Source organism: Habropoda laboriosa, unplaced genomic scaffold (assembly GCF_001263275.1).
Source record: "Habropoda laboriosa isolate 0110345459 unplaced genomic scaffold, ASM126327v1 scaffold40, whole genome shotgun sequence".
Taxonomy (NCBI): Eukaryota; Metazoa; Arthropoda; class Insecta; order Hymenoptera; family Apidae; genus Habropoda; species Habropoda laboriosa.
The window spans coordinates 7,455,132-7,468,156 of NW_017100231.1; the positions used below are offsets into that span (position 1 = coordinate 7,455,132).

General features: G+C 31.0%; 2 protein-coding genes across 3 annotated transcripts in view; one reads left to right on the forward strand and one right to left on the reverse strand.

Annotated features, from left to right (window-relative positions):
* LOC108571509 (nucleosome assembly protein 1-like 1) overlaps positions 1–1,115 on the reverse strand; it is a 4,874-nt gene extending 3,759 nt beyond the window's left edge. The window contains exon 1 of one of the 2 annotated variants that reach the window (XM_017933566.1): positions 1,035–1,115. The gene's annotated coding sequence lies outside the window, so the exon portion shown is untranslated. The remainder of the gene's footprint in view (positions 1–1,034) is intronic. The other variant, XM_017933567.1, reaches the window with a different exon arrangement.
* A 677-nt stretch (positions 1,116–1,792) lies between these two features.
* LOC108571519 (cleavage and polyadenylation specificity factor subunit CG7185) overlaps positions 1,793–13,025 on the forward strand; it is a 12,021-nt gene continuing 788 nt past the window's right edge. Inside the window, exons 1-11 of the mRNA XM_017933580.1 lie at positions 1,793–1,849; positions 3,250–3,474; positions 3,575–3,802; positions 4,417–4,899; positions 5,385–5,429; positions 6,148–6,307; positions 6,611–6,724; positions 7,193–7,485; positions 7,636–7,933; positions 8,128–8,392; positions 12,313–12,393. Of these exons, the coding sequence (XP_017789069.1) occupies positions 1,793–1,849; positions 3,250–3,474; positions 3,575–3,802; positions 4,417–4,899; positions 5,385–5,429; positions 6,148–6,307; positions 6,611–6,724; positions 7,193–7,485; positions 7,636–7,933; positions 8,128–8,392; positions 12,313–12,393 (2,249 nt within the window). The remainder of the gene's footprint in view (positions 1,850–3,249; positions 3,475–3,574; positions 3,803–4,416; positions 4,900–5,384; positions 5,430–6,147; positions 6,308–6,610; positions 6,725–7,192; positions 7,486–7,635; positions 7,934–8,127; positions 8,393–12,312; positions 12,394–13,025) is intronic.

Genomic DNA, 13,025 nt, shown 5'->3' on the forward strand with positions numbered 1-13,025 from the left:
TAATATCCTTAAAACAATTAATCTAACACTTCGAAGTTACATAGAATTTTATATAGGCATTTGAAAATGCAAATATACATATTGTAAAATTGCTCAATCATTTTAACTAAGAGAATGCTCAGTTTACGTATATTCGTATTTCTTTCCAAAAATATGGACATTAATAATAAAAATATTAATTAACCATAATTAAAGAATTAATGAATTACATTAAAAAATAGCAACAACTATTTCACATTATTCGTCTAAGGAACACATTTCAAATTCTTCGACAAATTTGAGGTAGATGTGCTCGTACTTCTTCGTAGAGAAAAAAGAAGAGAGAGGGGGGAGACAAGAGGAAAGAAACGACTGAAGATTGATAAAGAAAAAATTGAATTTACGTATTCTCAAAAATGAGAACAAAGGTGTTGAAAAAATTAAAAACTCTTGCACAGAAATAAAAAAGAAAATTAAAACAAGCATAAGGCGAAATCATTAATCAATTTGTAAACGTGCCAAAATTCAATTGCACGTTGCGATATATTCTATATGATACGTGCATAGCAAATACCTTAAATTTCATCTACAAACACGTATGAACGAAATAAAGGTTTTCCAGAAACATTTAGGCGTGACAAATTCCACTAATTCGGTTTAATTTCTGTACGATGTTAAACTGACATTTGTAAGTCACCATATTTGCGAGGGAGAAAGAAAGGTTATTTACCAGGGTACGCAAGTTAGCGAAAAAAAGTGGAAATCGTATTAATTTATTAATTATTCGACGGATACAACTACGTCCCTATCGTTATTCGCTCGGGCTATTTCTTTGTTACAGATTCAGCAAGAAGATATAGAAATCGTAGATTCATCGCATAATCGAATTTTTCGACATAAAGAGCGTGCACATGGGACAGATGAAAAAAGCAACAATTTTCGGGGTTATAAATGCGTGAAACTCGGAAAAACGTAGTACAATTATTCTATAGAAGAAGCGTTAATTCAGTGTTCAAACGGTGAAATAAAAACTTAAAAATCGACAACAAACGTACCTTTCAAGACTGAAGCTGCTCACAAAAGAAGAGACGAACCACGGAACGAACAACGAACCGGTCGTTGTGTCGGTACTTTCGTTGTAGTAAATCGCACAATACGAAATTAGTTTCTCTTCTATCCTTTTCTGTTCTCGCCAAGTGCTACTATCATAAGATTTGAAAATTCCCTATTTAACCCTTTTTTTGCAAACCAAGTTAATTATTTCCAATCTAACGGATGTAAAAATAATAATACCCTTTGATTTAATTAAATGTAATTAACAGTGTTTTCTGAGTTTTCTCAATAGGTAACTGTATTTATAAAATCCTTGAAACATTTTTATATCAGCAACCGTTAAAAAAATTTTTATAAAACATTTACGGTATAAGTATGACTATATATAAGAAAAATCTAAATTTTACAATATGATTTTGTTAAAATTTTTCTTCTACATTGTAATAAGAAGAAAAACTTTAAATTTGCAATATATTTCAACGGTCATTTATTTTTTTTTTAAACAAAAACAAAAAAGAGAGGAAAATCTCGAATTTTTCAAATTTCGTTGATATGTCTTCGAATGTTGGCAGCTCTACTCTAAGCCTAGTTCCACTTCAATTCGCCGTGCGTCTCGAAGGGGTAATAAGATGGCGCAGTGTGACGTCACGTCCGCCCGGGTCGAAAACGTAACGTAATTCGCCAACACGTTTTCTCCTATAACACTATTCCTTTAGGCTTGGCGCCTTCATCAAATGCAGTGAGCGTCGGTGTACGTAAAATGGCGGACGGTGACATTGATTTGTACGCCGACGATCTCGAGCAAGATTTCGCGCAGGTAATTCGTTTTTATCATTGTTAATAAGTAACAAGTCGGTGGGTAGACGTTGCTATTAATCGGCTGCTTTCATAAAAAACGTTTGAAACTGTGAGAAAAATGCGATAGTAGGTAGAGCGGATTGTTCGGCGTCATGGAGGAGAGACGGATAACGATTGCTGGAAAGCGGTGTCTCATTCTCGTTCAGGCGGGACACTAATTTTAACATACATTTCATTCGTGACGATTAGTTGTTGCATTCGATTATTACGACGGATAAACACTTTCTGTATTTTGTTACATAATTACTGTGCACTCGTGCACGCTGGTTGCATCGGGAAAAAAGTTAAAAAGCAAATACGTGTAATACAGATTCACAGCAAGAAAAGCAAAATGGTGTTAGCGGTAAGGCAAATGTCGTAGCACTTTATTCATCCACTTCGTTTATCAGTTCAGTTTTAACAGACGTTATATTGCTGCATGCTAGACACCATTTTCTTGTTGAATATTTTTTTATATATATATATATTCACGTTCTCTGCTATAGCTTCTTGTTTCGTATATGAATTTTTTTCATTCCGCCAAGTTGCATCGGAGCGATCCACGGTTAATCGAAAAGAGAATTTATTTCGTTGCACATGTTAAATAGGAGGTTAATGAGTATCTATGAAATCCGTTCTTTTTATCGAATTTGTATATTTCCGGATTATTGGCCTTAGTTCCACCGTATTTCTATTTTACTATTTTGTGAATTACGTACATATAATTCTTACATAGTTTATGAAAGTATAAGTGTATTTTAATATTTGCCAATAAATATGCCTACTTTTTTTGAGAAAATATGTTTTTAGAATCAATTTTTTTGTGTAGTTAAATATGTATTGCAATACGATATGAGTGTATAAGAAATGTTTATCAGTACGTGAATGTTATTTATTAATTATCCTTTGTTAAAATTTTGAAATTGATATTTTTTTGTCAATATATAGATGTTTTTATTAATAAATGAAATAAATTGAAAAAACAAAATGAAAATTTTGCTAACTTGTATTAAATTTTTTTTTTTAAATATTTGTCATTTCTTTTAGCGATATAAATCAATTATACTTAGGATTTATAACAAATAAATTGAATTCATGAAAACAGTTACACATATAATAAAATACTTTTAAAATATCAATGTGTTTGTTTGTGAAATAATTAAATTAAATAGGAAAATAAGTTTTTTTTTACTTAAATATAAAAATTGTAGGTTATCTTAATGTGATTACTAACTTTTGATCCATTTATAACTTGTAATTTGACTTGTTCATTTGAGAAAAAACTAATTAATTATCTGTATCTTTATAATAACGATACATACTGGTATTGATTTCCTATATTTCACCTAATTATGGTATGTGTTTGATAATATGTTTTAGGATGAATTTGCTGGTGATGGAGTTGATTTATATGATGATGTGATAGCAGCTCCTGCGGGTGGGAATGGTGGTGTTTCTACAGGAAATAGTGGAGATGGTGGAGGTGATACTACTTCTCCAAATGAAGAAACAAATGGTAGTGCACCTTACCATCAACTTGGGAATAATATTCAGCCAAACCAAATTGGGAGACGTCATCAACTATATGTTGGTAATTTGACTTGGGTAAGTAACTGAATATTAATTTATTTTTATTTATTATTTTTCTATATAAGTGTATGTATTTTGTAATAGTTTAAATTTCATTGATATGTTTATATCACAGTGGACAAGTGATCAAGATATAACTGATGCAGTACAAAGCATTGGTGTATCAGATTTTGTTGAAGTAAAATTCTTTGAAAATCGAGCTAATGGACAATCTAAGGGTTTCTGTGTGATATCTCTGGGTTCAGAACAAAGCATGAGGATATGTATGGAAAGATTACCTAAAAAAGAATTGCATGGACAGAATCCAGTAGTTACATTTCCTACTAAACAAGCTTTGAATCAAGTAAGTCTACATATTTGTTTTATATACAAATAATTACTTGCGGGAAAGAAATAATTGATACTGTGAGAAATTTATTTTTGTTTTATCATAAGGTTTTATTTTTGAGTTTTTAATCTGATAGTTTTCAATACAACTTTAAATATCTCTTCCTTTTCTTCGGAAAAGAACTTCTAAATATTAGAGGAATGCAAGATTATTTACGAATATTTAATGCACTTTTTTGTAAACTATAAATTCATAATTTTATGATAATAATTGTAGTTATTACACTATGCTTTTTTAGGTTTTAATTAAATTTTACTGAAAAAAAGCTCAATTGTAAATAATTTCGTATCAATAACATGAATGTGTATGTCAAGATTAACACACACCATTAGGTTGTCAAGAAATTAATATTCTTTCTATAACTTGATTCAATTAAAGCACATATTATTTACAATTAAACTGGACATGTCTGTAACATTGGCTATGAATGTTCAAAAACTTATTATATAAAAGGATTTCATTTCTTGAATTCGTTTATTTCTTCAGTACTATTTCTTTTCTTTCTCGACGGCGTAATAGTTATTTCCTTTTCCCGCTAAATAAATTAAAAATTTTGTACATGTTCTCAGTTTGAGTCTCAGTGTAAGACACGTCCAGCTCCGGCTCCTCAGCAGAGTCAGAGTCAGCGCCCCCATAATCCACATCAACATCAGCCACCAATGCCACCCCATCAACAACATCAACAACATCCTCAACACCCTCAACATTCGCAACAAAATCATGGTCCTAGGATGATGATGGGTCCTCCACAAGGTGTGAGACCACAAAGAATGCCACCTCCTGGCATGGGTCCACCAGGTCCAGGTGGACCTGGCCAACAAGGTCCACCACGTATGCACGGTCCACCAATGGGTCCCGGACCGGGACCACATCATCCTTTACCTGGACATCCTAATCAAGGCCCACCACCTCCTGGCTATCAACAAGGACCATGGAATGGCCCAAGACCAAATGGTCCACCTGGACCACCAAGAGGTCCAAGTGGACCTGGTGGCCCACCTCAGCAAGGTCCACCTGGACCAGGTCCTGGTCAGCATCGACCACCTGGAATGGTACGTAGTATAATATCGATTTTTATCAATATTAAACGTGACTGCATGTGGTTTGTGTTTTATTAATAATCAATTTATGCACAAAACTCAGTTTATCAGAAATCTTATTTTAAGAATTAAATAAATTTTATACATTATATCTGGGATAAATACAGAGAAATGTTGTTATAATTTACAAATGAATGTTTTTCAATCTAATTAATTATTTAGATAAAAAGTATTCATTGCTACTGAAGATCACAAAATTCATCTTCGGTAGCTATTTTGATCTAACTAGACATGAGATACAATTGTAGGTTTAACTCAAATAAAAAGTTTTTTACTATTCTTAAAATTATGTTTAAAATATTTATTAAATATTTTTTTGTTTTTTAATGATTTTTTGTTATAAAAAATTGTATAGTATATGCAAATTGATTCATTATTATAGTACAAGTTACAAGAATATTTTTTGCACTTACATGTCTTACGCTCCGCGTAAACAGAGTTGCACTAGAGACCTTTCAGAAGCCAGTTACCATATACCACAGGTAACACATAATGTGTTGTTTTTCCTGCTTTTCACGTTGTAAAAATTATCCATTCTTTAAATTTTTCAATACTCATTTGTTTTTGAATATGAAATTTGTTTAAAAAATTGATTAACAGATACTAAATAAAAATATATTCTTCTAATTTGTAGTTCATCAATTTTGAAACATTTCAAGTCAAATTTGTTTTTTAAAGTAATTTTAGTATCTTTAACTCTGTTAATCAGAGAATCATTTACATTTTATGTTTCAGTACTTTATGAATTAACTATTTGTTTTTACATGAACATATGTAATCTTCATTTGTGTTCACATATTAACTTTTCAAATAATTAAAATTGACTGTACAAGATGTTTGTTTCATCTAAAGTTCACAGTAATTGCAGTGCATGAGATATGTATAACATGAAAAGCTTCTTCAGAAATCCACTGAATTATTTCATTTCAATCTGTTTAATGGTTAATTGGGTTTCTTGCAGCACATTAATGAAAAGTTTTCTATAAATCTTCTATAACTGGCTCTGATATCTGAATACTTTATTTTTCATTGCAAAGTAATTCAAAAAAGAAATTTTCATTATACATGTTACCCTAATAAGGTAATATCTTCATAACAATACTCAATAGTAACATGTGCTATTGATTCATCTTATTATTTATTAATTTCTTCCTGTTATTTTTCAAGTGTAGAAATTGATTTTTCATTTAATTATGGTAGATTGAAATAGAATCTTCATTTGTCTCCATTCAGCAATTTCACGGAGGTCCACCTGGTCCACCCGGTCAAGGACCTCCACGGGGTCCACCTGGACATCCTGGCGGACCTCCAGGTGACCCAAGAGGTGCTCAGCCACGTCCCGAATGGAATAGACCACCAGGTTTGTAAAATATTCTATTTAATAATAGATTAAATACTGAAACATCTTGGACTCATGTGCTCTGTTTTTCCTTCATTTCATGTAGTTTATTATGATAAAGCTCTTGTTTTTTTACAGTTTATAATCTGCATGATAGTATAGATATGTGAGAATTATGATACTAAAGTGTTGTATTGTAAAGTGTCAGAATTATGATGCAAAATTGAATACAAAACGATATACTAAAATTTTAAGTAACAAAGCACTATGTAATCAAGGTTATTGTAAAAGAAGTTCACTGATATAATTGTTCAATGTGCATAGGAATGCATCACGGGCCTCAGGGACCACCAGGTTTCCCTCAACATCAACATATGCAAGGCCCGCAACCTGGTCAAGGCCCACCACAGAGAGGACCTCCTCCAGGTTCTATGGGTGGTGAGGAATTTAGGACGTTCATTGAATATTAACAATACTTTTATTCATTTTTCATATAATAATGCATGATATTGAGGGAAATTTATGCTTAGGAGTATGAAGGTACAAGGTGTTTCAGACAACAATAACATGAAAAATAATTTTATTTTTTATGTTACGAAGTTGTTAAGAGAATGCATTTATATACAATGCAAGAACTTAAATGGTAACGTAAATAAATAATACACTCAAAACTGTTTCCTGACATTGATTAAAACTCATTAATATTTTGCCATGTATTCCCAAAGATAATAACAATTTACTCTTTTCAAATTAAAGCTGATCATTCAATACTAAAATTAAGAAAATTTATAGAAACCAGTTTCACTGTGCAAGCATATCCTAAAGCAGTCAGACATACCATTCATCAAATAAAGCATTGAAAGCTTGCTACACACGATGTTGCAAGCTAACGTGGATATTGATCAGGAATGTTACCAGGTCCAGGAGGACCGCCACCTGGACATGGAGGCCCACCTCAAGGACCACCGCAAGGACCTCCCGGAGGACCAGCACCACACGTGAATCCAGCATTTTTCCCACAAGGACCACCTCATCAACATCCAGGGCAGCATCCACCAGGCCCTCCCGGTCCACCCCATGGACCACCTCATGGTCCACCACATGGTCCACCCCATGGTCCTCCTCATGGACCTCCACATGGTCAACCACATGGACCACCTCATGTACCACCTCATGGTTATGGACCACCTGCAGCACAGGTATATATTTTGTCTTACTTTTACATTTTAAGTGATCATAAAATAGTAGTATAGGTATTACATATGTTTCTGGCATTTTAAAAAATACGTTTTAGTTTTATAATCCTGTTCACAGTAGAGAGATATGAAAATGAAGTATATATCTTACAGCCACCATATGGCGCACCAGGACCTGACCATCGCCCAGAAGGTCCTCCTCCTCTTACAGAGCAAGAATTCGAAGAAATTATGGGCAGAAATAGAACAGTTTCTTCCTCTGCGATTGCTCGAGCAGTGTCAGATGCTGCTGCAGGTGAATACGCAAGCGCCATAGAAACTTTGGTCACAGCCATTTCTTTGATAAAACAGTCGAAGGTTGCTGCGGATGATAGATGTAAAATTTTAATCAGTTCTCTTCAAGACACTTTACGCGGGGTTGAAACGAAGAGCTACGGATCCGCGCGTAGAGGTAAATTTATCATATTAATTTGGAATAATTTTAAACGTGTGTAATAGTTTTAATAGTTTCTTAATTTGTTTAAGAAAATTGCATAAAAAGGGTTATAAAAGGAAAATTTATATAGACGTATTTTACAAATTTTCTTCCAGTTATTTAAAATAATGATATTTGTGTATTAATAGATGTATATTGAATAATTTCAGAACGATCACGTTCACGTGATAGAGAACGCAGCCACAGAAGAAGACGAGAGCGTTCAAGGAGCCGTGATAGGGAGTACAGAGAAAGAAGCAGGGACAGGGACAGAGAGCGTGACAGGGAACGCGATCGTGAAAGGGAAAGGGATCGTGATCGTGACAGGGAACGTTATTACAGTGAACCATATCCACGGGAGAGATCACGAAGCAGAGAGAGGGATCGTGAACGTGAAAGAGATCGCGAGTATAGAGAGCGAAGCAGAGAAGAAAGGTAAGCTCAACATCTCATAATTATTTTAACTGTCACTATTGGATATACCTTTTTATCCAAATCAGTCGAGCATTAACTGACAGCCACAGCTTATAATTGACAGCCTTTATAGCAATAGGGCGTATGCGTGTGATATAGAACGAAATATGATAAGTTTATATTTACGAAACAACCTCAAATTTGCATTGTAACGAATGGTATATTATATACAGTCTGTTAAATAGTATTTTGTATCTCGAGAATAATTTACAACGCAATAGTAATTTTTTTTTTTTTGCACGAATGGATCGATATATGTATCGTTAATATCAACGATATCGACTTTTAAGTAAGATAAGTTCGTTGATTGTATTATATATATTTCACGAACGTTTCAAATAATGTTAGACAAGATTTTAGTAGATGAAGTTAATTCTGAAACAAAGTTTGAATCAAAACAATTCTAAACTTCATATAAGTGCAAGTAAAATAATAAATTCTGTAACAATATTTAGAAGAGATATTGTATTGCTTTATACGAACGTAAAATTGTAAAACAGTTAATAATGTCTATCTAGACACTGAGATATTCAGTTGGGACAAACTTAACTGTTACTAAATGTAGAAGTTATTTGTAATATTTGTTTGTTTTCATACAGTCTGTAACAATTGATGAAAATTTATAAAATTGCAGACAAAGACCACTAAAGAATAATTTTTATACAGATATGTAACAATAATTTATAAGATATTCACAGTTCACAGTACAGTACATATTAGATTTCATTAATTATACAAAATTAATTAACCCTTTTGCTGTGGCAAAACATGGAAGATGTATTCTACAACTGTAGAATGTTATAATGGAGCAAAGAGAATTGTTAGTAATTATTATCTATGGTAATTTCGACGAAGTTAGTAACTGAAAGGGCGTTAACTCTAGTCGAGCAGAAGTAATTGCTCATAGTGGCAGCAACAGGGTTAAATAAACTTAATATTACTTTGACACATTAATTGTTGTTAGACATTTTTATATTTTTCACAATTGTGAAAGAAGTGCTAATATTTATTCAGGGCTAAACTGTTAAAAGTTTTCTCTTTTAATAATTAAAGTTTAAAAATTGCTTTATTGTTTTAAATATGTATATTAAAGAGAAGAATTTGTTAATTCATTTGATTCATATGAAAATTATAAATATTTATCATCAAGTGGGTAAATTAACAATTAATGTGTTAAGTAATTAGATCTATTTTTACTACTGTAAGTATCAGATTGTTCAATAATGTTCACTTTTTATTTATATATTTCCTTTAAAATTTGTGCGAAGATTTGATTGAAAATCTGCAGAATTATGGATAAACAAGTAAGATTTATAGAAAAATTATGTGTTGTTTTTATAATATAAAAAGTGGAGGTTATTTGTGAAACAATCACATATCTTGATTTAGGTGCTCTGAGCTCTTATCAACTAGTATCAACAAGTGTAAAAGTGACAGGTAAATTATAAATATTAGACTTCTATGGGTTATTCCAATTCCTATGTTAGCTTCTATTTGCTGTGCATAGTAATATACAGAGAAAGTACTAATACATACAAAGAAATGATAATTTCCAATTTTGTAAATAGGAAAAGTATTTAACAATGAAACAACAAAATAAATATTTAAGTAATGAAGTACAAAAAATTAACAATCAAGTACTAAATGTAGTAAAGACTTACTTTAAAAAAGGAATATTTCTTGATGTATGTTTTTTATTTTTATTATATTACTAGTAAGACTGTTAATTGTGTTATATATATTTTAGGCAATAATGTATAGCTTCGCAACTTTTAATAATTGCTCAGTAAGTATTGGTTAACATGGGAATGGGTTTATTGTTTAGCAGTCACTAAAGAATCGAATGATAGAGAGATCGAAAGAATGAGATAGAAAAAGGTATTCTTGCTTATTTGTTTTAAAGTAGCAGATATTTTGAATTTCTTTTTTTCAATGTTAATAAATTTTGGATAAATAATTGTCACAAAGTAATCATTACTGCTTCTCGTTAGTTATTATTTTAGAAGATGGGAGGGATTTCTTTTTAGAGTACTTAGAGAAATTTACAAAATTGTGATAACAATCTTTAAATAATATAATGTTTTAGGAACATTTATAAAGCAACAATGTAATTGAAATAACAATTCAATTTGCGAGTTGTAAATTTTATTGTAAATCGTTTAAATTTTTACAATGCACTAAACGAAGCAAGATTGTAATTTTATCGATTGAATGAATTTGATTAAAATTTTATTAATTTGATTAAATTTCGAAAATTTGTATAGTGAGAAAGATAAATAACAAATGCATTGCTCATAATTTCAATATCTAAAGTATACGAGTATATAGATTAAAATAAATTATTGTTCATTTCTTAAATACGTTAGAATACTTCGAAAAATGTGTCAACACCTTTACATTCTTATTTAATAGTATAAATTCGAGGAAAGAGATGAACTATTCTGTACTCAGTATCAATGCTACTTCATTAAAATATTTTTGTCGCCAACATGGTATACGAAGTATGCGTGCAAGTGCACTTAACGTCATAAAATGTCCTCTGAATCGTATTAATTTGCATCAATAAAAAGTTAAAGGTTGAAGCTGTGTAACATAGTTTTCCTAATGTATAATGATTAATTTAATCCAGAAAGTTTCAATGTAAACGAATATTAACTTCTTTCTTGAGATAATTCATACGATACTTAAATATATAATTTTTCCCTCTTGTACCTCCTGTATAGTCATAATTTCTGTTTCCAAGATCGTCACATGAAAAAGTATGTAAAAAAATATCTTTTGTTACTTGTGATAATGCAATTTTTACAAGTAATAAATACAATGTAGATATTATTTTCTATTCAGAGTATAATTCAGTATGTTTGATAGAAATAATTAAAAAATTGAATCGTTGCTAAATGTGTTTAGATTATGGTAAAGGATTAATTCTTAAATTTATGAATATACTCTAGTTTTACTTATAAATGTTAAAAGTTGTATTAAATATTTCTGTTGATTTTGCTAGTTTCACAAACAAGGTATAAAATAATCTAAGATTTGCTATTTAATCCTTGTGAATATTCATATTTTTAAGAATAACAGTTCATAAATTAAATGATTAATCCTTATGTACTGACAATCAGTAAAATGGTTCGTAAAGCAAGAATAGATATAGTGTATAAAACGAAATGGTTATAATTTTTACTTTATTGAATTAGTATGTGCAGAGTAACTATTTATAAAGGAAGATGAAATTTACATTTTGACAAGATGTTTATTTACATTTTGACAAGATGTTTATTTACATTTTGACAAATACTATTTTGAAACATAGTACTTACATGTTAAGATAGCTGAGTATGTCTTCAGTAATATCAAAATGATATATGTACAAACATTTTACTACAATGAGTCATAATCCTGAAACCATATGAATAGATTAGATGTACGAAGTAAGCATAAGCTATGTTTTATTTTTGTAATTTAAGCTCAGATACTTTGCACCACTTTGAACATTTGAATATGGTTACAGGTTTAACGATGAATTTGAAAACATCTTTGAATGTATGAGTGTTAAATATGCACTTATATATATCTGCTAACTGTAGTTTGTAGTCCTTAGGATAACACATTATTAATTATTATCATACTTTCTAATTTAGTCTATACATCCGATTACAAAATGCTAAACCAATTCTATCACTTAAATAAGCATTAAGTCGTAGAATTAAGTACAGTTTCATTTCAATTTTGATCGAACGAGTGGTCAGTTGATAAATTATAATTTGGACCAAAAAAAAAAAACAATTTCTTATATAAAATAGCTTGTTGTTTTTACTAAAGCAACGTACTAAGCCTGGTAACAGTATAAGTCATAACAAAGTATGCATATTTTCCATTAGTACGACACGTCAGTCAGCCAGGCCAAGAGTAAAAGAAGAACCGCCAGAGGCGGCTCCCGTCTCGTCTTCCAAGGCGTCTAGGTAATTTATACTTTTTTTTTCATTAAAGTGAATGCATGTAGATTTTTTACAAAATTCGATGCAAAACACGACAGATCAGAGCAGAACTATCGTACACTCAGAAAGTTTCACACGTTGCCACAATTACGTTATTAAATTTTTCACACAAACAGACAGTTTCCTTTAAGTAGAGATGCTTTTAGTGTTTAAATGAAAATTCAAAGTCGAAAGAGAGGAAGAGAGAGAAAGAGAGAGAGAGAGAAAGAAAGAAAGAAGGGGGAAAGATATAAAGAGAGAAGGAAAGAAAAGTTTTTGTTTTTACTACAGTTAACATTAAATTGTAAAAGTATTAAAGACCGGATTGATACAGAAGTCCAGTGAATATTTCTTGCTTTCTGACTGTTAGAGTTGTTCATTGCAGATAGTTTAAAATATTATACTCCGATACATTGTTCTTAGCTTTTCTCTGTTACCATTTCCCGTTAGAATATTTGCTTTAGTTGCTGAAGTATTCGGAGATGTACCTTAGCTGCTTCCGCAGTAAATTGTCTCTTGCTGATGCTTGGTATTTCTTTTGTTTATAAATAGATGAATATGTAAATCACAACGTGATAATAATAATAATAATACAAATAAAATTATGAAAATAAATA